The sequence below is a fragment of the Cetorhinus maximus genome, chromosome 18, assembly GCF_964194155.1.
Source record: "Cetorhinus maximus chromosome 18, sCetMax3.hap1.1, whole genome shotgun sequence".
In the NCBI taxonomy this organism is placed as follows: domain Eukaryota; kingdom Metazoa; phylum Chordata; class Chondrichthyes; order Lamniformes; family Cetorhinidae; genus Cetorhinus; species Cetorhinus maximus.
The window spans coordinates 77899589-77921680 of NC_135896.1; the positions used below are offsets into that span (position 1 = coordinate 77899589).

At 43.2% G+C, this 22092-nt stretch overlaps 1 protein-coding gene across 1 annotated transcript in view; it reads left to right on the top strand.

Moving 5' to 3' along the window:
• The window catches only part of LOC144693282 (calpain-3-like), a 168230-nt gene that overhangs the window by 20828 nt on the left and 125310 nt on the right, over positions 1–22092 (top strand). The window contains exon 3 of the mRNA XM_078563022.1: positions 21823–21892. Coding sequence (XP_078419148.1) covers positions 21823–21892 — 70 coding nt within the window. The remainder of the gene's footprint in view (positions 1–21822; positions 21893–22092) is intronic.

Sequence of the window (22092 nt, forward strand, 5' to 3'; positions counted from 1 at the left end):
GAGGGCAAACAGTCAGCGGTCGTGGTTCACATTGATACCAATGACATAGGTAGAAAGAGGGATGAGGTATTGCAACAAGAATTTAGGGAGCTAGGTGGCAGATTAAAAAGCAGGACCTCAAATGTTATAATCTCTGGATTACTCCCTGTGCCACATGCTAGTGAGTATAGGAATAGTAGGACAGAGAGGATGAAGAGATGGTGCAGGAGGGAGAGCTTTAGTTTCCTGGATCACTGGGTCTGTTTCTGGCAAAGATGGTGCCTGTACAAGTCGGACAGGTTCTACCTGAACCGGAATGGGACCTACATCCTTGCGGGCAGGTTTGCTTGTGAAGTTTGGGGGTTTTAAACTAATTTGGCAGGTTGGTGGGGGGCGGGGTGGGATACACAGTGGAGGTACAGTAGCGGATAAAGCACAGCCAAATATAGAAGAGAAACTAAGTCAGGCTGGAAGGCAGAGCAAATATAGATCTGTTAAGGCACAAGGGAATAATGCAAGGCTGGATTGCATCTATTTTAATGTAAGGAATCTTACAAGTAAGGCAGATCAATTGAGGGCATTGATTAACACATGGGAATATGAGATTGTTGCTATCACAGAGACATGGTTGCGGGAAGGGCAGGACTGGCAGCTCAATATTCCAGAGTATAGAATCTTCAGGCATGCCAGGGTGGGTGTAAAAGAGGAGGTGGCATTGCACTATTGATCAAGGCGTCAATTACTGTAGTAAGGAAGGATGGCCTCCTTGAAGGTTCCTCAAATGAGGCCATGTGGGTAGAACTTAAAAACAAAAAGAGGGCAATCACTTTGCTGGGAGTGTACAATAGACCTCCAAACAGTTAGGGGGAGATAGAGGAGCAGGCATGTTGGCAAATCTCGGAGAAGTGTAAAAATAATAGGGTAATAATAATAGGGGATTTCAACTTCCTGAATAGTAACTGGGATAGTCTTAGTGTGAAAGGCTTAGAGGCGGCAGAATTCTTAAAGTGCATCCAGGAGAGCTTTGTGAGCCAGCACGTAGAAAGTCCTACAAGAGAAGGGCCAGCACTGGACCTAATCTTAGGGAATGAAGCCAGGCAAGTGGTAGAAGTGTCAGTGGGGGAGCATTTTGGGGATAGTGACCATAACTCTGTAAGATTTAGGTAGTTATGGAAAAGGACAAAGATAGACCGGAAATAAAGGTCCTGAATTGGGGGAAGGCCGATTTCAATATGATAAGACAGGATCTGGCCAAAGTGGACTGGGAGCAGCTACTTGTAGGAAAGTCTACATCAAACCAGTGGGAGTCATTCAAAAAGGAAATAGTGAGAGTTCAGGGCCAACATGTTCCCGTAAAGGTGAAGGGTAGGACCAACAATTCCAGGGAATCCTGGATGTCAAGGGATATAGAGGATTGGATAAGGAAAAAAAGGAGGCTTATTGAAGATACAGAAGGCTGAAAACAGCAGAAACCCTAGAGGAGTATAGAAAGTGTAGGGAGGCACTTAAAAAAGTAATTAGGAGAGCGAAGAGGAGGCATGGTAAAACACTGGCGGGCAATGTAAAGGAAAATCCCAAGGCATTTTATGAACATATTAAGGGCAAGAGAATAACCAGGGAAAGAGCAGGCCCCATTAGGGACCAAAGTGGCAATCTGTGCATGGAGCTGGAGGACGTAGGTGAGGTTTTGAATGATTACTTTTCATCTGTGTTCACTATGGAGAAGGACAATGTAGGTGTAGAAATCAGGGAGGGGGACTGTGATATACTTGAACAATTTAGCATTGAAAGGGAGCAGGTATTAGCAGTTTTAGCAGGCTTAAAAGTGGATAAATCCCGAGGCCCAGATGAGATGTATCCCAGGCTGCTATGTGAGGCAAGGGAGGAGATTGCAGGGGCTCTGACATTAATTTTCAAATCCTCTCTAGCCACAGGAAAGGTGCCAGAGGACTGGAAGATGAATGTGGTACCATTATTCAAGAAGGGTAGTAGGGATAAACCAGGTAATTACAGGCCAGTGAGTCTAACATCAGTGGTTGGGAAACTATTGAAAAAAATTCTGAGGGACAGGATTAATCTCCACTTGGAGAGGCAGGGATTAATCAGGCATTGTCGGCATGGCTTTGTCAGGCAGAGATCATGTCTAGCAAATTTGATTGAATTTTTCGAGGAGGTGACCAGTTGTGTAGATGAGGGTAGTGCAGTTGATTTAGTCTACATGGACTTCAGTAAGGCTTTTGACAAGGTACCACATGGGAGAATGATCAAGAAGGTAAGACCCCATGGGATCCAGGGCAATTTGGCAAATTGGATCCAAAATTGGCTTAGTGGCAGGAAGCAGAAGGTGATGGTCAAAGGTTGTCTTTGCAATTGGAAGCCTGTGACATGTGGTGTACCGCACTGTTTATAGTGTACATTAATGACTTAGACGTGAATATAGATGGCATGATCAGTAAGTTTGCAGATGACATGAAAATTGGTTGTGTCGTAAATAGTGAGGAGGAAAGCCTTAGATTGCGGGGTAATATAGATGGGCTGGTAAGATGGGCAGAGCAATGGCAAATGGAATTTAATCCTGAGAAGTGTGATGTGATACATTTTGGGAGGACTAACATGGCAAGGGAATACACCATGCATGGTCGGACCCTAGGAAGTACAGAGGATCAGAGCGACCTTGGTGTACATGTCCATGGATCCTTGAAGGCAGCAGCACAGGTAGATAAGGTGGTTAAGGAGGCATATGGGATACTTGCCTTTATTAGCTGAGGCATAGAATATAAGAGCAGGGAGCTGTATAAAACGCTAGTTAGGCCACAGCTGGAGTACTGTGTGCAGTTCTGGTTGCCAATCTATAGGAAGGATGTGATTACACTGGAGATGGTGCAGAGGAGATTCACTAGGATGTTGCCTGGGCTGGAGCATTTCAGCTATGAAGAGAGACTGGATAGGTTAGGGTTGTTTTCTTTAAAGCAGAGAAGGCTGAGGGGGGAGCTGATAGAGGTATACAAAATTATGAGGAACATAGATAGGGTAGATAGGAAGAAAGTTTCCCCCTTAGCGAAGGTCAATAACCAGAGGCATAGATTTAAGGTAAGGGGCAGGAGGTTTAGAGGGGATTTGAGGAAAAGTTTTTACACCCAGAGGGTGGTTGGAATCTGGAACACACCTGAGGGGTTGGCAGGGGCAGAAACTCTCACAACAGTTAAGAAGTATTTAGATGAACACTTGAAATGCCATAGCATACAGGGCTACGGGCTAAGTGCTGGAAAATGGGATTCGGATAGATAGGTGCTTGATGGCCGGCATGGACATGTTGGGCCGAATGGCCTGTTTCTCTGTTGTATAACTCTATGACCCAAAGTGACTACTGAGCTTAAACCTTACTAGATGCAGAGATTTGAGCTGACTCTGCAAGACGGTTGTTTGTTATGGGGAATCAGAGTTGTTATTCCTCCAAAATTCCAAACAAGAGTGTCAGAAGAACTTCACCTCAGTCACATGGGAATCGTTAAAATGAAAGCATTAGCTCGTCTACATGTATGGTGGCCACACCTGGATAAAGACATCAAAGGTATAGTCAGTGATTGCCTTCCGTGCCAAGAAATGAAGTCTTCTCCTTGTTATGTCCAATGCAGTTGATAAAATCCCAGATGGGAAACTTTAAACAACTGTCATAACATGTAATTTTAAGTGTTATGTTTCAGGTGCGACTCTAAATTCAGGAATCAGACCACCAGTTCTCGAGGTTTTACATTAAACCAAGTGAAACATTTTATTAATTTACACAGGTTAAAATATATACACATGGCTACAAATTAGTACTATCATTGCTGTTGACAAATTCCCAAACTAATCTCCTTTAAGGCAACAGCAACACCTAAACTTAACCAGGCACCAGGCAAAGCATTTTCACCTTACAAATTCAAAATGACGTTCTTTCACCGCATCTGTTCTGATGATGCCACTTTCAAAAACAGTTCCTCTGACATGTCCTCCTTCTTCCTTAACCGAGGTTTACCACCCATGGTGGTTGACAGGGCCCTCAACCATGTCTGGCCCATCTCCCGCGCATCTGTCCTCACACCTTCTTCTCCCTCCCAGAAACATGATAGGGTCCCCCTTGTCCTCAGTTATCACCCCACAAGCCTCCACATTCAAAGGATCATCCTCCGCCATTTCCGCCAACTCCAGCATGATGCCACCACCAAACATGTCTTCCCTTCACCCCCCCTGGTGGCATTCCGCAGGGATTGTTCTCTCCGGGACACCCTGGTCCACTTCTCCATCACCCCCTACACCTCAACCCCCTCCCACGGCACCTTCCCATGCAACCGCAGAAGGTGCAACACCTGCCCCTTTACTTCCCCTCTCCTCACCGTCCAAGGGCCCAAACACTCTTTTCAAGTGAAGCAGCATTTCACTTGCACTTCCCTCAACTTAGTCTACTGCATTCGTCGCTCCCAATGCGGTTTCCTCTACATTGGAGAGACCAAACGCAGACTGACCGCTTTGCAGAACACCTTCGGTCTGTCCGCAAACATTACCCAGACCTCCCTGTTGCTTGCCATTTCAACACTCCACCCTGCTCTCATGCCCACATGTCCGTCCTTGGCTTGCTGCATTGTTCCAGTGAAGCTCAACGCAAACTGGAGGAACAGCACCTCATCTTCTGACTAGGCATTTTACAGCCTTCTGGACTGAATATTGAGTTCAACAATTTTAGATCATGAACTCTCTCCTCCATCCCCACCCCCTTTCCGATTTTCCCCCTCTTTGTTTTTTCCAATAATTTATATAGATTTTTCTTTTCCCACCTATTTCCATTATTTTTAAGTGTATTTCCATCATTGTTTTATCTCTACCTTTTAGCCTATTTCAATCCCTTCCCCCCCACCCCACCCCACCCCCACTAAGGGCTATCTGTACCTTGCTCGTCCTGCTTTCTACCCTTAATTAGCACATTCCTTTAGATAATATCACCACCTTCAACACCTTTTTGTCCTTTTGTCTGTGACATCTTTTGGTTATCTCCACCTATCACCGGCCCTCTATCCAGCTCTGCTTATCCCCCCTCCCCCCCCCACCCCCCACCCGCCCAAACCAACTTATATTTCACCTCTGTTCTGTTGAAGGGTCATTCGGACTCGAAACGTTAACTGTGCTCCTCTCCACAGATGCTGCCAGACCTGCTGAGTTTTTCCAAGTATTTTTGTTTTTGTTCTTTCACTTTGGAGCCAATTGGAGGCTTGCAGTTGCCTTTTGAACTTACATTGCCTCTGCTCTGCACACCCGAAAACTACTGAACTTATACCTACTGCTACTGATTGAATTCAAATTCTCATTGTCTCACCAGTCTCTTTGAACTTTATCTTTTAACAATGAAACCCCATTCATTGTACCAATTTTATTAGTAATATAAACATATTGCTTGGTAGCTGCTAGAAAGGCGTCAAGTTTTCACCCCACTTGTTGAATGCTCTATTCAAAAAATGCAAGTACACACTATCTCTCTTGCATATCAAAACTAGCACATATCAAAGCACCCAGACTGGCTGGCTTTAATCCAATTTAGTCATACCTGCAGACTAAACCTCTATTTTAGAAGAAAACTTATATACATTAATAGCTTCATGACATCCCTGCACCTGCCCCATTACATCCGTGGGCTTGGTCTGACCACCTATGGCAAAGACTTCATGTGAACTTTGCCGGACCACTTCTCACACATGCATTCCTGATTGTGGTGGATGCCCGCACAAAGTGGCCTCATGTTATTCTCATGAAGTCAACTACTTCAACAAAGACCATTGATGCTCTCCAGAATGTGTTCACTATGGAGCAGATTGTGTCTAACAATGGCACACAGTTCGCATCATGTGAATTTCAAACATGATGGGATCAAACAGATTCTCACCTCACCTTACCACCCATCTTCAAATGGTGAAGTGGAGCGCTTTGTCCAGACATGCAAAATGGCCATATTGAAGGGGAGGACGCAAACAGATTGGTAGTTGAAACTGAAGTACTTTTTGGTGATGTATTGTAACACTCCACATTCAACAACAGGCGTATCTCCTGCTGAGCTGATGTTTGGAAGACGACTGCGTACCAGATTGGATTTGTTGTGTCTGGATTTGAAAGGAAAGATTGGTTCAAGGCAACTTGATCAGAAAAGCTCACATGACATAAGTAAACCAGCTCGTGAGTTTAATCTGGATCCATCTATTTGGGTCCAAAATTACTGTGGGACACCAAAGTGGCTCCTGGGAAGAATAGTCAAGTGCCGAGAATCACTCACCTATGATGTTGAATCTTCCCGTGGAATCTAGAAGAGACACACTGACCAGATTAGAAAAACTGAATCCAAGGAACCAGATTTCCAGGGATCTCCAGTCACAGTGGAAGATTTCTAGGAAACATCTGCTCCAGTTGGTGAAACCCGACTTGATTCAACTGACAAACCTGTAGCACCTCTAGCTGCAAATGTTGAACCTGACCAGAAACAAGTGGAACAGCAGAACCTTCCATTTCTAAGCAAACAAACTGAGATACCTAAGTCAACACTCCTTTCAGGCCAAAGCAAATCTGCAAACCGCCTGACCAGTTTGTTCCTAGCTAAAGAGGGAGGAGATGTAATGCTTGTGTTTAATGTTTATGCTTTTCGACAAAAGGACACTTTAGTTAAAAAGAAGTGTTATATAAAACCTGACAGTAGGGTGTGCTAAGTCCCGGTTGTATTGCCCTCTGGTGGAGAATAAGGAATAAAGGAACTTTCTGTTTTTTACACAGGAAGTTGGGGTTCAGAAGCAGATAGCTGTGTGTGTGTATTCTTAATTGTTAAGAAGTGACAAAACACTTCAATTATTTTAACTAGATTTTTCAATTTCTAATACTGCTGTAATGTTAAGTTCAGAATTTCCTCTTAACAAGAAGCCAGCAGCCTGCAACCAATGTGGCTGCTATAGTGATGCCAGGTCATTCAATTGTTGGAGGTATCAGAGCAAGGTCACATCAAACATCCATATGCACACTTTGTGGGAAGTATTACAGGATAAGAGTCAGGGTAAAAACATCGGCTGATTTTTCACTCTGTATTCCAGAGACGCTGAAACCAGTTATAGAGCTGCTATCTTTGTCCCTCCTTAGATTAGTTAACTGAGTGAAGACTAAAATGGAACTTTGGATCTTCCAGGTTATTTATGTTTCATCCTATATGTAAATATACAATCACATAAACATAAGGGGGTTTAACAATGGAATGAAGAGGGTCAGAGGCTTGTAAGGTTGAACAGTAATGTTTATTGGTAACACGTAACTATTTACATATGTACAAAGTATAGCCCAAACTAGGAGCTAACTACATGTGGACTTCTACTCAAGTCTCTCCATACAACTTTGTCTCCTGTCTACTGCCATGTGTCTCTCTACATCATACTGTGGGCAGTACTGTTCTCCAATCCCACATTAACCCTTGCTGTGTTGAACACCATTACACTACAAATACTCACCAAATAGATCAACTCATGTAGAGTTTTGGAATTTTGGAGGAGGATTGAAAGAGGGAAAACAGGGTTGGGTTGAGGGTTGGAGATGTGACAGCCCTAGGCCACAATGTTAATGTTACGAATTTAGGCCTGCTGTATGTACCATCTTGAATTTTGTGGCAATAGTCGCTCTCTTAAGTGACCTGGGAATCCCACTTTTATAGAAGTTGTTTCACATTGTCCTATATGTTAATATACAATCTCATAACCATAGCGGGGTTTAACAATGGAATTCTCTTCTAATCTGGACTGGACACTTGTGTATTTCTTCAATTTCTCCCAATGTAACCTAAGCAAATATTTGGTGAGATTAACTTCAATTTAAATCATTAAATAATTGTATTTCCTATCAGGCAAACATACAGAATAATAGTTGTGATGGGATTAATTTATTTCTTCCTATCAATGTAACCTAAATATGTGTAATAATGTATATATATATATAATTAATATGTGACTCGACCCTTTGTCAGTTGGTCATTTTTTTATTTGAAGCTAATTTAAGCTCCATATATATTCCATCCTTCTCACAGACACTTACTTTATGACTGCTACTTATTTGCAGCCTCCTAAAAAGCACAATGCCTCTGTTAGGTTTCAGTCAAACTGACTCCCTCCCCCTGCTGAGTAGAATTCAAACACTTCACTTGGTAAATGAGTAGAAATTTTGCAGTAGCAATGAGTGTGAATGATGACAGGAATGTCAAACTATCTTTTGATTCTGATGAAGGGTCATACGGACTCGAAATGTCAACTGTGTTCCTCTCCGCAGATGCTGTCAGACCTGCTGAGTTTTTCCAGCTATTTTTGTTCTTGTTTCAGATTTCCAGCATCCGGATTATTTTGCTTTTATCTTTTGATTGTCTCCAATATGCTGGGTCAGGCACTCCTTCTGCACCTGATGTATACTGTCAGCCCCACTGTCCTCTGAATTTAATCCTTTGAATGCTAAGTTAGTTCCATAATAGCACCTTTAAAACATATATAACATTAAGGTAGCTTATGGTAGGTAGCATGTAACAAGGTAGCTTATGGTAGCATATGAAACACTGAGAGATAATGATCATGTTGCAAAATATTTTTACGTTATATCTTTATATGTGCATTTTTAGCTGAACCAGGGAATTTAAAACACGAGACATGAATTTAGCCCTTTTGAGACGAGAACCTGTATCTGAGTGTTGACTCAGGCAATTGGCATCCTTCCATTGGCAAGAGATGATGGAATGTAACCTCAGAACTTTGGTGAAATCAGATGGGATCATCTGCATAAGGTTGGAGTGTCCTCCCCATTTGCTTTTTGGCTGCATGTTCCGGGCAGGATTTGGAGATGTAGTTTTGTTCAGCATCTGCATCTCCTCTTAACATTATAATCCAGAGGAAGGGCAGTGTGGAGCCCACTCATTTGCAGGAGTTGCTGGAAGGTGCTTGCTGAAAGGGACCGCCAGCTGCTTATAGGACTCTACCCCAGTGCCTTTGACTCTCCTGAGCCAGACCCACAAGGCAGTGGGTACTATTTGACCGTAGCTGGGACTTGACTGCTGGACGCCAGGTCATTGCAACATGCCAGTGGGCCTGTATATCACACCTCTTGGGGCCAAGGTTCCTCCGAGATCCCCTGCAGTGTCGCCACGAGGAGGCACTACAGGGGGTCTTGGTGATGCAGAGGCCGTGTATTAGCAGGAGAAACTTATTTGCACTCAGCTCCCTCTTTGCAGTAAGCTAGCCAGTGGCAGTGGATCATGCAACTGAACTTGACAAATAACATCACCCTGTGGCAGGACCACTGTATCAGAGTGAGTACATAATTATATCTGGAGGCTTGTATGTTAAAAGTGCAAGGATTCTCTGTAGTCTGTGTGACGTTTGATGACATACAAGGGTTACCAGAGCATTGTAGCAAGAGGGGTGACCTTCCCAAACATAACATTCTACTGGGCTTTGGCTCAAGTCTGACTTTAGCTTTTATACCACATAAGACTCTTCTAAGACTCTTGTGTCACTGCTTCCAGCCCAAAGTAATTTTCCCAGAATTTGCCGACAGCTGTGAGAGACCACATCCTGGAGTGTGGCTAGAATGTGGAACTCATTACCAGATGGCGTGGTTGAGGTGAATAGCTTTGATACTGTTGTAAGGGTTTGTTCAGTAGGTCTCAGGAAGAGGGTCAGAGGCTTGTAAGGTTGAACAGTAATGTTTATTGGTAACACATAACTATTTACATATGTACAAAGTATAGCCCAAACTAGTAGCTAACTACATGTTGACTTCTACTCAAGTATCTCCATACAACTCTGGCTCCTGTCTACTGTCATGTGTCTCCTTACATCATACTGTGGGCGGTACTGTTCTCCAATCCCACATTAACCTTTGCTATGCTGAACACCATTACACGATAACCCCCTGCACCCAAGTCTTCTGATGGAAATTGCAGTTTCTTTGTCATGGCGTTCCAAGGTTGTGTGACAACAACTGTTGGAGCCTAAGGTTGGGGCTCATCGTTCTGTTGCTGGTCATTCCCACGTGTGTCTTCTGTGCAAAGTACAGTGGTACTTATCTAAAGGTCTGGCTTGTCTGACCAAAGAGGAGCTTCTGCCACCTACAAAGGAATTGGATAAACCGGCCCTGCAAAGAGTGAAGACAATTCAGAGCTGAAGCCCCAGTTGGGGGTCTCTTCGCTGGTGGACCTCTTGGGAACTTGCAGTTCCGTGTAGTTGATGGCAGAGGTTGTTTTGACGTCTTCTCCATTTTGAGGCGGTTAAGAGCAACACAGACATCCCTGCTTAAGAGAGAAAAGGATTGGTTTCGGGTGACATCCAAAATTTCAAATACTTGCTTGTCACCATACCAGCAAATGTCTATGTCTGGAAATTGGATTGCTCCAGGGCTATAGAGTGGTATGTCTGCTGTTCGTAGCGAGAGATCTTTCAGCCACTGTTCCTTACCCAAAAGCACAGTACCATTGGCTCCCATGTCTGATTTGAAATTGGTGACGTGACCATTTACAGAAATGTCAGCATTCCAAAAGGAGAACCCAGGATCGTTGATCTCACCCAAGAAGCACGGTTGAACTTCTTCCTGGTGGGGTACTTCAGTCTTGAGGACTGTTTTGGGATTCCCTGCATGCCTCAATGTCTTAGACTTGTGTAGCTTTCCATAGTGTCTTAGCCAGTTGCTGTTGAAACATTGCACAGAGATTGCTGGACATTGCTCTCGCCTATGAGGTCTTTTGGCTCCACAGCGCTGACATGGTCTCCCACCATCGTGTGGTCTGTTAGGGTATTAACTTCCATGGCCTGCCCGTTTGTTGTTTTATAAGCTGTGGTTGCTCCATACCATGATTTAATCTTGCCTCATAAAATGGACCTGTGTTGTAGGTGAATTTCAGACTGCTTGACTACTTGGATTACCTTTTCTCGAGTCCGATCTTCTTTTGCCTATAGTATGTCCGAAAGGGCACAATCAGCCACTCCGAGTACTATTTGTTCTCGTACGAACTCTGACGTAAGGCTGCCATAGTTACAGCCTTCAGCCAATCTGTATAATTTGTTAATGAAAGAGTCAATGGGTTCTCCAGGCTGTTGGAGTCAATTGTTGAACTTTGCGCTCTCTAAACTTTTATAACTTCTAAATTAAAGTAAGTATCGAAAGATTTCAGAACCTCTTCAAACTTATCTGAAGATTCATTTATTCCTTGCCTCTCAATGATGTCATCAGCTATTGAACCTACTGAGTACAGTAGTGTATTCACTTGTTCAACCTCTCATCTAATCCTGAAGCTATTATGTATCTTGAAAATCATTTTCGCCAAAGTCCCTAATTCTGCACCTGGTATAGCCCTTGTATCAGCCCAAATTGATCTGGTAGGGTTGATTTATTATCCACAGTTGCTTTTCAGCTCAGGGGAGTACAGTATTAAATGCTGTTTCACTTTTAAAGATGGCGCTGCAATAACCATTTTTCAATGTTTCTTCCTGCGCTTGTCAGGTTTAGCGATTGCGGACCCAACCTCAAAGGAATTGATTTCTTGAAGCGAGTTTTCTAATCAAAGATTTGGGCACTTTAGAACAGTTGCAGAGTATGTTAGGGCAATTAAAAGGTGATTTCCGGCTTTGGCTGAGGTTTGTAAAACTTTTTGTTTCTCTTGGAGCTTGGCTGCCACGTGGTATTGTGCCAACTCTGAACCCGGGCTGGTTGCAGTGATTAATGAAACAAACTGCTCTGACAGATTAATAGCCCTGAAGCCTTTTAAAGCCTTGTTTGGCCTTAGAACTGAATATTTGCTCACACTTTTAGGTCCTTTGACTCTGCAGCTGATGGGGGTTCACAATGGACCTTCACGTGCTCAGGTGGATTCCTTTAGCTGCACAGTGGCTTTTTCCTCTGCCCTTCAGCTTCCACGTCTGCAATGGAGCTTCTTTTTAGGCGATCTCCAGCTGTGTCTTCGGTTCAGGTACACTTCAGTCAGGTCTCACAAAGAGGTTCAGAGGCTTCTAAGGTTGAACAGTAGTGTTTATTGGTAAAACATAACTGTATACATATGTGCAAAATGTAGCCCAAATTAGGAGCTAACTTTATGTTGACTTCTACTCGAGTGTCTTCATACAACTTAGCCTCCTGTCTACTGTCATGTATCTCTCTACATCATACTGTGGGTGGTACTGTTCCTCAGTATCAAACTAACCCTTGCTATGGTGAACACCATTATCCTACAGATACATGGTTAGATGGGCCAGTTATGATGGTGCTGCCTCCTTCCCTCTCTCTCTGTCCCTATGAGCATCCAGAGGCTGCCAATCGATTATCCATTGTGTCCTGAAAATGCGGGAGTGCAACTCCCATAAAAAGGCACCATCTTAGAGATGGAAACTGTTTGCCAAATTTTCCCCGCCACCCACCCACTCACACAACCCATGTTGTCTGGGAGCAGGATGGACCTCGTGTGTAGAGAAATAGGAAAAGCTAGCACAATTCCCTCCCAATAAAAAAGTTTGATGCCTTCTTCAGAGTGCCGTATTGTCAAAGGCGCCGTCCTTTGGGCAAGATGTTGAACTGAGGTCCCCCACTCTGTCTCCTCAGGGTGGACTTAAAAGATCCCACTATATTGCCGTACAGAAAGTTGGCATAGACTTGATGGCTGAATTGTCTCCTTCTGTGCCATAACAACACTATACATTTAAAATGAAGCTTGATGAGAAAATGAGGGCTAAAGAAATATAAGTATATTTTGATAGGGTGAGATGAAGAGGGTTGGGAAGTGGCTCGTAAGGAGCTCAAACACCAGCTTAGATCTGTTGGGCTGTTTCTGTGCTGTAAACAGTGTGCAAATTATGAAAGAAGTTGGCACCGCTAACACCAGTCTAAATCGGGATAAAAGCAGCTCAAGTAAGCAAGTTCCTTAGATGGCTTTGCATTTGCTGTCTACCAAGGACAATAGAAATAATTTTGAGGACACTTGCCTTTTTGGCAGGTCTACTTTTGAGCGCAAACTGTTAAAAACTGCCCAGATCAGGCAGCTTTACTGCTGCATTTTGTTATACGTTTAGCTTACTTGCTTCAACCATTTGGCTGTACCTTGTAATGTGAGACACAACTCCATGGTGCTAAGTACCCAAGTTTTGGACATGCAGGTATAAATTAAACGACTCTGTAAAAAGACTCAAATTTTGAAACATTTTGTTATTTTGGTCTCAGTAAATAAAGTACCCTTGAAAGTTAGTTGCTGTATTGTTCTTAGTTTGCCAAGGTATATGCTTCTGTATTAATTTATATATTATTTACATGTTATTAATATAAATAATTTTGTAGTTTAGCCTGAAATGTTTACTTCAGCATGGATTTTTTTTCTTTGAAGCAAGCAGTGGTATGGGTGAGGTTTAGAGTGAGTCTCTCATACCTCAATGCAGTATAGCATTTGAGATAAAGGGAACTGTAGTGCTGCTGCATGCTGATCCCTTCATTCCATGCATGAGGTGTAACAAGCTCCAGTTCATAGGAGATGTAATCCTGCTATATAGATCTGGCTTACTCCTGTAAGCACAAATGTTGAATGTTGAGAGAAGCCTGAAATCTAATAAGTTAAATTAATGAGAACGAAGAGAAAAGTTTAAAAAAAACAGACATCTGACTCTATACAGGGACTGAGAAGTGAGTGGGTCAGAACTATATGGGAGAAATGCAGCAGCACCTGATGTCATAAACTCAACAACAGCCCAGCCAGGGCTACAAGACCAACAATCAATGGGCCTGTGTCTCTATTGGATTAAAGTCTATAGTGTGTCATACACACAGCCTATTGAATGCAGCTTTAAACGTCAGTGCCATCTGCTGAGGCAGACTGGGCCTCTTTCAGTTCTTTCAATACTGGAAAAAGATGTTTATCTCTATTTTTCATGCTATTCTTCGTCAATGTTATCAATACAAACTCTCTGGCTGTTGTAACTCAGCAGTCCCTCGGCATGTAGGTTTTGTTCTTTCTCTATTGTACCTCAGCCAATGGCCTGAGGGAGATCGGCTTTTGTACTCTATACTGCAGGTGTGACGCTGTTTGAAACCCATCCAATCAGGAATGAGCAGCCTGGATTTATGCCAGGAGTTTGTGTCCTCTGAAGGTATTGTATCGTGCCGACTGACATCATCTGCTCCTGGGTGGGGTAGTTGCTGCCTCACTAGCCCTCTCTCTGCTGACTGAGATCGAAGTAAACATCTTTTGCTGGAAACCATGCCATACACAGCATCCGGGCACTTCTGTGACCGCCTAGTGCGTGAGAGGCAGAGGAGGGAGGGGGAAGGGTCGATTCACAAGCCCATTAAATTTTATGAGCAGGACTTTGTGATGCTGAAGCAGGAATGCCTGAAAAAACAGATACTGTTTGAAGATGATACGTTTCCAGCCACGGTGGAGTCCCTCGGGTATAAAGAACTAGGACAAAAGTCTACAAAAGTGAAGAGCATATTGTGGAAAAGACCAAAGGTAGGGATCCAAGTAGAATCTATTTTCTAGTAGGTATCCTGCCTAATAGGATATGTGAGTTGGAGTCCCTAAAGTTTCTGTGAGGGGGAATCTGTGCTCTGCAATAGGTGGTTGAGGGTGGGTGTACTTGCAGTTGCTGTAAGTAAAGGGCAGTCTGTTCACTATGACATGTTGGTGAGGGTAGAAATAGTCGCAGCTACAGTAAGTGAAGGGCAGTCTGCACTATGATGGCTGAGTGAAGGTGGGAGAACTTGCAGTTACTGTAATTGAAGAGCAATCTGTGTAGTCTGAGAATGGATACAGGTGGGATTACTCACAGTTACTGTAAGTAAAGGGCAATCTATGCTCTGTGATAGGAAAATGACAGCGGGAGTACTCACAGTTACTGTAAGTAAAGCACTGTCTATGCACTGTCATAGGAGAGTGAGGCTGGGAGTACTGGAGTTACTGTAAGTGAATGGCAGGTTGTGCTCTTTGAGGGTGGGAGTGCTCGCAGTTACTGTAAGTGAAAAGCGGACTGTGTAGTCTCACACTGGATACAGGTGGGACTAAGCGCAGTTACTTTAAGCCTTTTTTAAAATTAATTCACTGGATGTCGGCACTGCTGTTAAGGCCAGCATTCATTGCCCATCCTTAATTGCTCTTGAGAAGGGGTAGTGAACTCCATTCATGAACCACTGTAGTCAGGGTGCTGTTTGGGAGGGAGCTCCGGGATTTTGACCCCCTGATGAGGAGGGATTGGCAATATTTTTCCGCGCCAGGTGTGTGAAATTTGCAGGGAACTTGGAACTGGTGGCATGTGCCTACTGCCCTTGTTCTTCTAGGTGGTAGAGGTCACATGTTTGGAAAGTACAGCAGAAGACTTGGCGGGTTGCTGCAGTGCATCTTGCAGGTGATACACATTGCAGCCATACTGTGCTGGAGGGGGCCACTGTGGTGGAGGGAGTGAATGTTTCGGGTGCTGGATAGGGTACCAATCAGTGGACTACTTTGGCCTGGATAGCGTTGAACTTCTTAAGTGTTATTGGAGCTGCACTAACCCAAGCTAGTGTACAGTATTGCATCACATTTCTGACTTGTATCTTGTAGATAGTGAACATGCTTTGGGGAGTCAAGAGATGAGTCATTCGCTGCAGAATACCCAGCCTCTGACCTGCCATTGTAGCTACATGATCTTTGCGGCTGAACATAAGAACTTAAGAACTAGAAGCAGGAGTAGGCAATTCAGCCCCTCAAGCCTGCTCCGCCATTCATTATGATCATGGCTGATCTCATTTCGGCCTCAACTCCAATTTCCCGCCCTCTCCCCATAACCTTTCAACCCATTACTAGTTAAAAATCTGTCTATCTCCTCCTTAAATTTATTCAGCGTCCCGGCATCCACTGCACTCTGAGGTAGTGAATTCCACAGATTCACGACCCTTTGAGAAAAGTAATTCCTCCTCATCTCTGATTTAAATCTACCACCCCTTATCCTAAAACTATGGCCTCTCATTCTAGAGTGCCCCACAAGGGGAAACATCTGCTCCACGTCTACTTTGCCTATCCCTTTTAGCATCTTATATACCTCAATTAGATCTCCTCTCATCCTTCCAAACTCCAGTGAGTATAGGCCTAAACTGCTCAATCTCTCCTCATAAGACAAGCCCCACATCTCTGGAATTAATCTAGTGAACCTCCTCTGAACCGCCTCCAGTGCAACTATATCCTTCCTCAAGTAAGGGGACCAAAACTGTGCACAGTACTCCAGGTGCGGTCTCACCAATGCCTTGTACGGTTGCAACAACACTTCCCTATTTTTATACTCTATTCCTTTAGCAATAAATGCCAAAATTCCATTTGCCTTCCTTATCACCTGCTGAACCTGCGTACTAGCTTTCAGCAATTCATGCACGAGGACACCCAGATCCCTCTGCACTGAAGTTTCTCTCCATTTAAATAATAAGTCGCCTTTTTATTCTTCCGACCAGAATGGATTACCTCACACTTATCCACATTAAACTCCATCTGCCATATTTTGGCCCATTTACCTAACCTGTCCATATCCATTTGTAAATTTCTTATTTCTTCATTGCAACTTACTTTCCCACATATTTTGGTGCCATCTGCAAATTTAGCTATAGTACCTTCTATCCCTGAATCCAAGTCATTAATATAGATTGTAAATAGTTGGGGCCCAAGGACCGAACCCTGTGGCACCCCACTAGTTACAGCTTGCCATCCAGAAAAAGACCCATTTATCCCGACACTCTGCTTTCTGTTGGTTAGGCAATCCTCTATCCAAGCTAATATACTACCCCTAACTCTGTGTGATCTTACCTTGTGTATTAATCTTTTGTGTGGCACCTTATCAAAGGCCTTCTGGAAGTCCAGATATACTACATCTACAGGATCCCCATTATCCACTTTGCTTGTCACATCTTCAAAGAACTCTAACAAATTAGTCAAACATGATTTACTCTTCATAAAACCATGCTGACTTTGATGGATTACATTTTGACTTTCCAAATGCCCCATTACTATTTCCTTAATAATGGATTCCAACAATTTCCCAACAACAGACGTTAAACTAACCGTTCTATAGTTTCCACTTTCTGTCTCCCCCCCACCCCCTTTTTGAATAAGGGCGTTATGTTAGCATTTTTCCAATCCACTGGAACCTTTCCAGAATCCAGGGAATTTTGGAATATTATAGCCAATGGATCCACTATCTCTGCTGTCACTTCCTTTAAGACTCTGGGATGTAGGCCATCAGGTCCTGGGGGCTTTTCAGCCTTTAATACCAATAGTTTGCTCAGTACTTTTTCTCTTGTGATGGTCATGGTGATTGTTCTAAGTTCCTCCTTCTCTATACCCTCTGCTCTACCTGTTACTATTGGGGTGTTACTAGTGTCCTCCACTGTGAAAACTGAGACAAAATATTGATTAAGCATCTCTGCCATTTCTGTGTTCCCCACTATTAACTCCTTACTCTCGTCCTCCAAGGGACCAACATTCACTTTAACTACTCTCTTTCCTTTTATATACTTGTAGAAGCTTTTGCTATCAGTTTTTACATTTTGCACTAGTTTTCTTTCATAATTTACTTTTGCCCTTTTTATTATTTTTTTAGTAACCCTTTGTTGATCTTTAAAAGTTTCCCAATCTTCCAGCCTACCACTGACCTTTGCAATTTGGTATGCCTTAGTTTTTGCCTTTAAGTTATCTTTAACTTCCTTGCTTAACCATGGATGCTTTTTCCCCTTCTTACCATCTTTCTTTCTCGTTGGGATATATTTTACTTGGGAGGAATTGAATATCTCCTTAAATATCTGTCACTGTTCATCAACTGTCCTATCTTGTAGTCTTCCTGCCCAATCCACTAGGGCCAAATCTGCCCTCATACCTATGTAGTTAACTTTGTTTAACTCCAGAACACTAGTGTGGGACTCAAGTTTCTCGCTCTCAAACTGAACTTGAAATTCTATCATGCTATGATCACTCTTCCCTAAAGGATCCTTTACTATGAGATCATTAATTAATCCCATCTCATTACACAAAACCAAATCCAGAATAGCCTGCTCCCTGGTTGGTTCCACAACATATTGCTCCAAGAAACAATCTCTAATACACTCTGTGAACTCTCCCTCAAGGCTACCCTTGCCAATTTGATTAGTCCGGTCAATATGCATACCAGTTGTTTCTGGACAATGATGACCCCCCAGAACGTTGATGGTAGGGGATTTAATGATGGTTTTGCAGTTTTTTAAAAATCATTCATGAATGTCAGTGTCACTGGCAATTTATCACCCACCATTAATTGTCCTTGAGGTAGTGGTGAGCTGCCATCACCATAGTCTATGTGGTGTAGGTACACCAACAGTGCTGTTAGAGAGGGAGTTACAATGGCTGTGAAGGAGCAGCGATATAGTTCCAAGTTAGGCTGGTGTGTGACTTGGAGAGGGACTTGCAGGTGGTCATGTTGTCGTGTGTCTGAAGCCCTCCATGATCTTGGTGGTAGATGTTGTGAGTTTTGAAGGTGCTATTGAAAGAATCTTGGTGAGTTGCTGCAGTGCATCTTGTAGATGGTACAATTACAGCCACTGTGCACGAGTAGTGAAGGGAGTGAATGTTTGAGGTGGTTGCTATGTCCAGGATGGTGTTGAGCTTCTTGACTGTTGTTGGAGCTGCACTCTTCCAGGCAGGCGGAAAGTATTCCATTACCTTCTGACTTGTGCCTTATAGATCGTGGGCAAGCTTTGAGGAGTCAGTGAATTACTTGCTGCAGAATTCCCAGCTTCTGATCTGTTTTTATTGCCACATTATTTATATGGTTGGTCCAGTTAAGTTTCTAGTCAATGGTAACCCTCAAGGTGTTGATGCTGAGGGATTCAGTAATGGTAATGCTGTTGAACATCAAGGGGAGATAGTTAGATTCTGTCTTGTCATTGCCTGCCACTTGTGTGGCACAAATCTTTCTGCTATTTATCAGCCCAAAGCTGAATGTTGTCTAGGGTTAGGACTCACTTGCTGCATGCGGGAGCTGAACTGAACACTCTACAATCAGCAGCAAACATCCCTACTTCTGATCTTCTGATGGAGGGAGAGCTATTGCTGAAGCAGCTGAAGATGGTTAGTCCTGAGGATGACCTGCAGCAATGATCTGGTACTGCGATGATTGGCCTCCAACATCCACCAACCTTGTACTAAGCATGATTTCTGACATTGGAGAGTTTTCCCACTGCTATCCATTGACTTCACTTTTAATAGGGCTTCTTGATGCCACACTAAGTCAAATGCTGCCTTATTGCAACCTACATTCTACCCTCCGTAAACTTGAGGTCACCTCAAACTCTGCTGCCCATGTCTTAACTCAGAGTAAGTCCCATTCCCCTGTCACCCCTGTTGATCTACATTGGCTCTGGTCAAGAAACATTTTGATTTTAAAATTCTCATCCTTGTGTTCAAACCCTCCATGGCCTTGCCCTCCCTATCTTTGTAATTTCTTCCAGCCCCACAATCCTCTGAGATATTTGCACAGCTCTAATTCTGACCTCTTGTGCATTCACAATTATATTTGCTTTAAGACACTCCTTAAAACCTACCTCTTTGACCAAGTTTTTGATCATCTCACCTAATATTGCTGTCTGTGGCTCGGTGTCATGCTTTGTGTTATAATGCTCCTGTGAAGCGCTTTGGGAAATTTCATTACGTTAAGTGCACTATGTTGTTATGGTTGGTGTCTTCTGTTGAGCTTCATTGGAATACTGAGGTAGGCCAAGAGCAGAGAGGTAAGTGTGAGAGAAAGGGGAGAATTAAAGTGACAGACCACCAGAAACTCAGGTTCATGCTTGCAGACTGAATGGAAATGTTCCACAAAGCAGTCACCCAATCTGCAGTTGGTCTCCCCTATCTAGAACAATGGCATTGTGAGCAGTGGATACAGTATACTAAGTTTAAAGAAGTACACATAAATGGCTATTTCACCTCGAAGGTGTGTTTGGGACCTTGAACGGTGAGAGAGGAGGTAAAAAGGGCAGGTGTTACATCTCCTGCACTTGCATGGAAATGTGCATTGGGAAGGGGGTTTGTGTTGGGGTGACTGAGCAATGGACCAGGAGGTCAAGGAGGGAACAGTCTCTTCAGAATGTTGAAAGGGGAGGGAAAGGGAAGATGTGTTTGGTGGTGGTATCACACTGGAGTTGGCGGAAATGGTGGAGGATGATCTGTTGACTATGGAAGCTTGCAGGGCAGAAGATGAGGACAAGGGGAACCCTATCATGGTGCTGGGAGGGAGGGAAAAGGGTGACAGCAGGTATGTAGGAAATGGATGACAGTCAAGGGCCCTTTCAACCATGGTTGGGGGGAATCCTAGGTTCCCGGTACATCAGAAATGCTGGTGTGTAAGGTTGCATAATCAGAACAGAGGCGACGGAGATGGAGAAACTGAGAGAATAGAATGAAGCCCTTGAAGGAAGCAGAGTGCGATGAAGTGTAGTCAAGGTAGCTGTGGGAGTCACTGAGTTTATGGTGAATATTTGTTGATAGCACATCCCCAGAAATGGAGAGAGAGAAGCCAAGGAAGGGGAGGGAAGAGTCAGAGATGGACCATGTGAAGATGAGAGAAGAATGAAAATTGGAAGCAGGTGATGAAATTTTCCTGTTTAAGGCAAGAGCTGAGAACTGCGCTGGCAAAAGAGGTGAGAGAGGGAGGCCCAAGTGAAACTGTAGCAAGGAATGTTCAACAAAACCCTTAAAAAGGAAAGCATAGCTAGGACCCATGTGGGTACCCATAGCAACATCTTTTATATGTAGGAAGTGATTGAAGAAGTTGTTCATTGTGAGAACGAGTTCAGTCATGGAGAGAAGAGTGGTGGTGGATGGTGACTGTTTGGGTCTCTGTTCAAGATAGAAGGACTGTGAACTTGTTAATGTTTGGTAAAATTTGTCCTTTCATTTTGACTGGAGTAGATTGTGGTGCCCTGTTCTGTCCCATCGTAGACCTGGTTATGAATGCAGCTAAGACTTCGGGTGGTCTTCTCAAGCACATACTCAACTATAGATTAATTTTTGTCTCTGACTTAGGCTTATCACTTATAGTTTACTGTCATTGCTAAATTACTGAATACTGGCTAATTGTAGTGTTTCCTTTAATGGACACTCTTTGACAACACTATGAATTGTTGATGAGAGCAATGGAAACTATCTGTTGAGTACAACAGAGTTGGTCTGTTTGGTAGGATCAATGACATTTGTCTACATGGGATCACCAATAATATTGGTATGGTGATATCAGTCTCATGAATGAAAATTGAGTTATTAGTTTATTCTATAACATTAGTGGCATTCACCAATAACACCAATCATTTTGCTCTGGCTGGTGATTTTAAGCGTATTGGTAAACAATGCCAGCAGTGGTCTTCAGACATAGTAATTGACATTTCACATGATAATCTCGATGACAACATGACAATTAATAAATCTGGAATATAAAAACTAGTCACAGTAATGCCATGACAACTATCATCGATTGTTGTAAAAGCCCATCTGGTTCACTTATGTCCTTTAGGAAAGGAAATCTGCCTTCCTTACCCAGTCTGGCCAACATGTGACTCCAGACCCACAGCAATGTGGTTGACTCTTAACTGCCCTCTGAAATGGCCTAGCAAACCACTCAGTCAATGCCAATTAGGGATGGGCATCAAATACTGGCCTTGCTAGTGATGCCCACATTCCATGAAAGAATAAAGAAAAAAATATTTTCCCAAGGTGAAGAGTGAAATGTTTGAGTTAAGAAAACATTTTTAGTTCTGACAGGCCCAGGTAATTGTGTTTTGTTTCCTTGTCAGGAAATCTGTGAGAATCCTAAGTTCATCATTGGCGGCGCCTCAAGAACTGATATCTGTCAAGGAGATTTGGGTAAGCTCTTGCTTGAAGTTTTCTAAGCTTTAAAATTACTTGGGAGATAGTATGGGACCTACACTCAACAGCTTCTACAACACAATAGATCAGCTGTTTTAAATTAAACAGGTTATAAGGTTGGTTAGAATAGTGAACGGAAGAATATTGCATGAATGCAATAAGATTGTGCCAGCAGTGCTTCCTATTCTCTCGTTGGT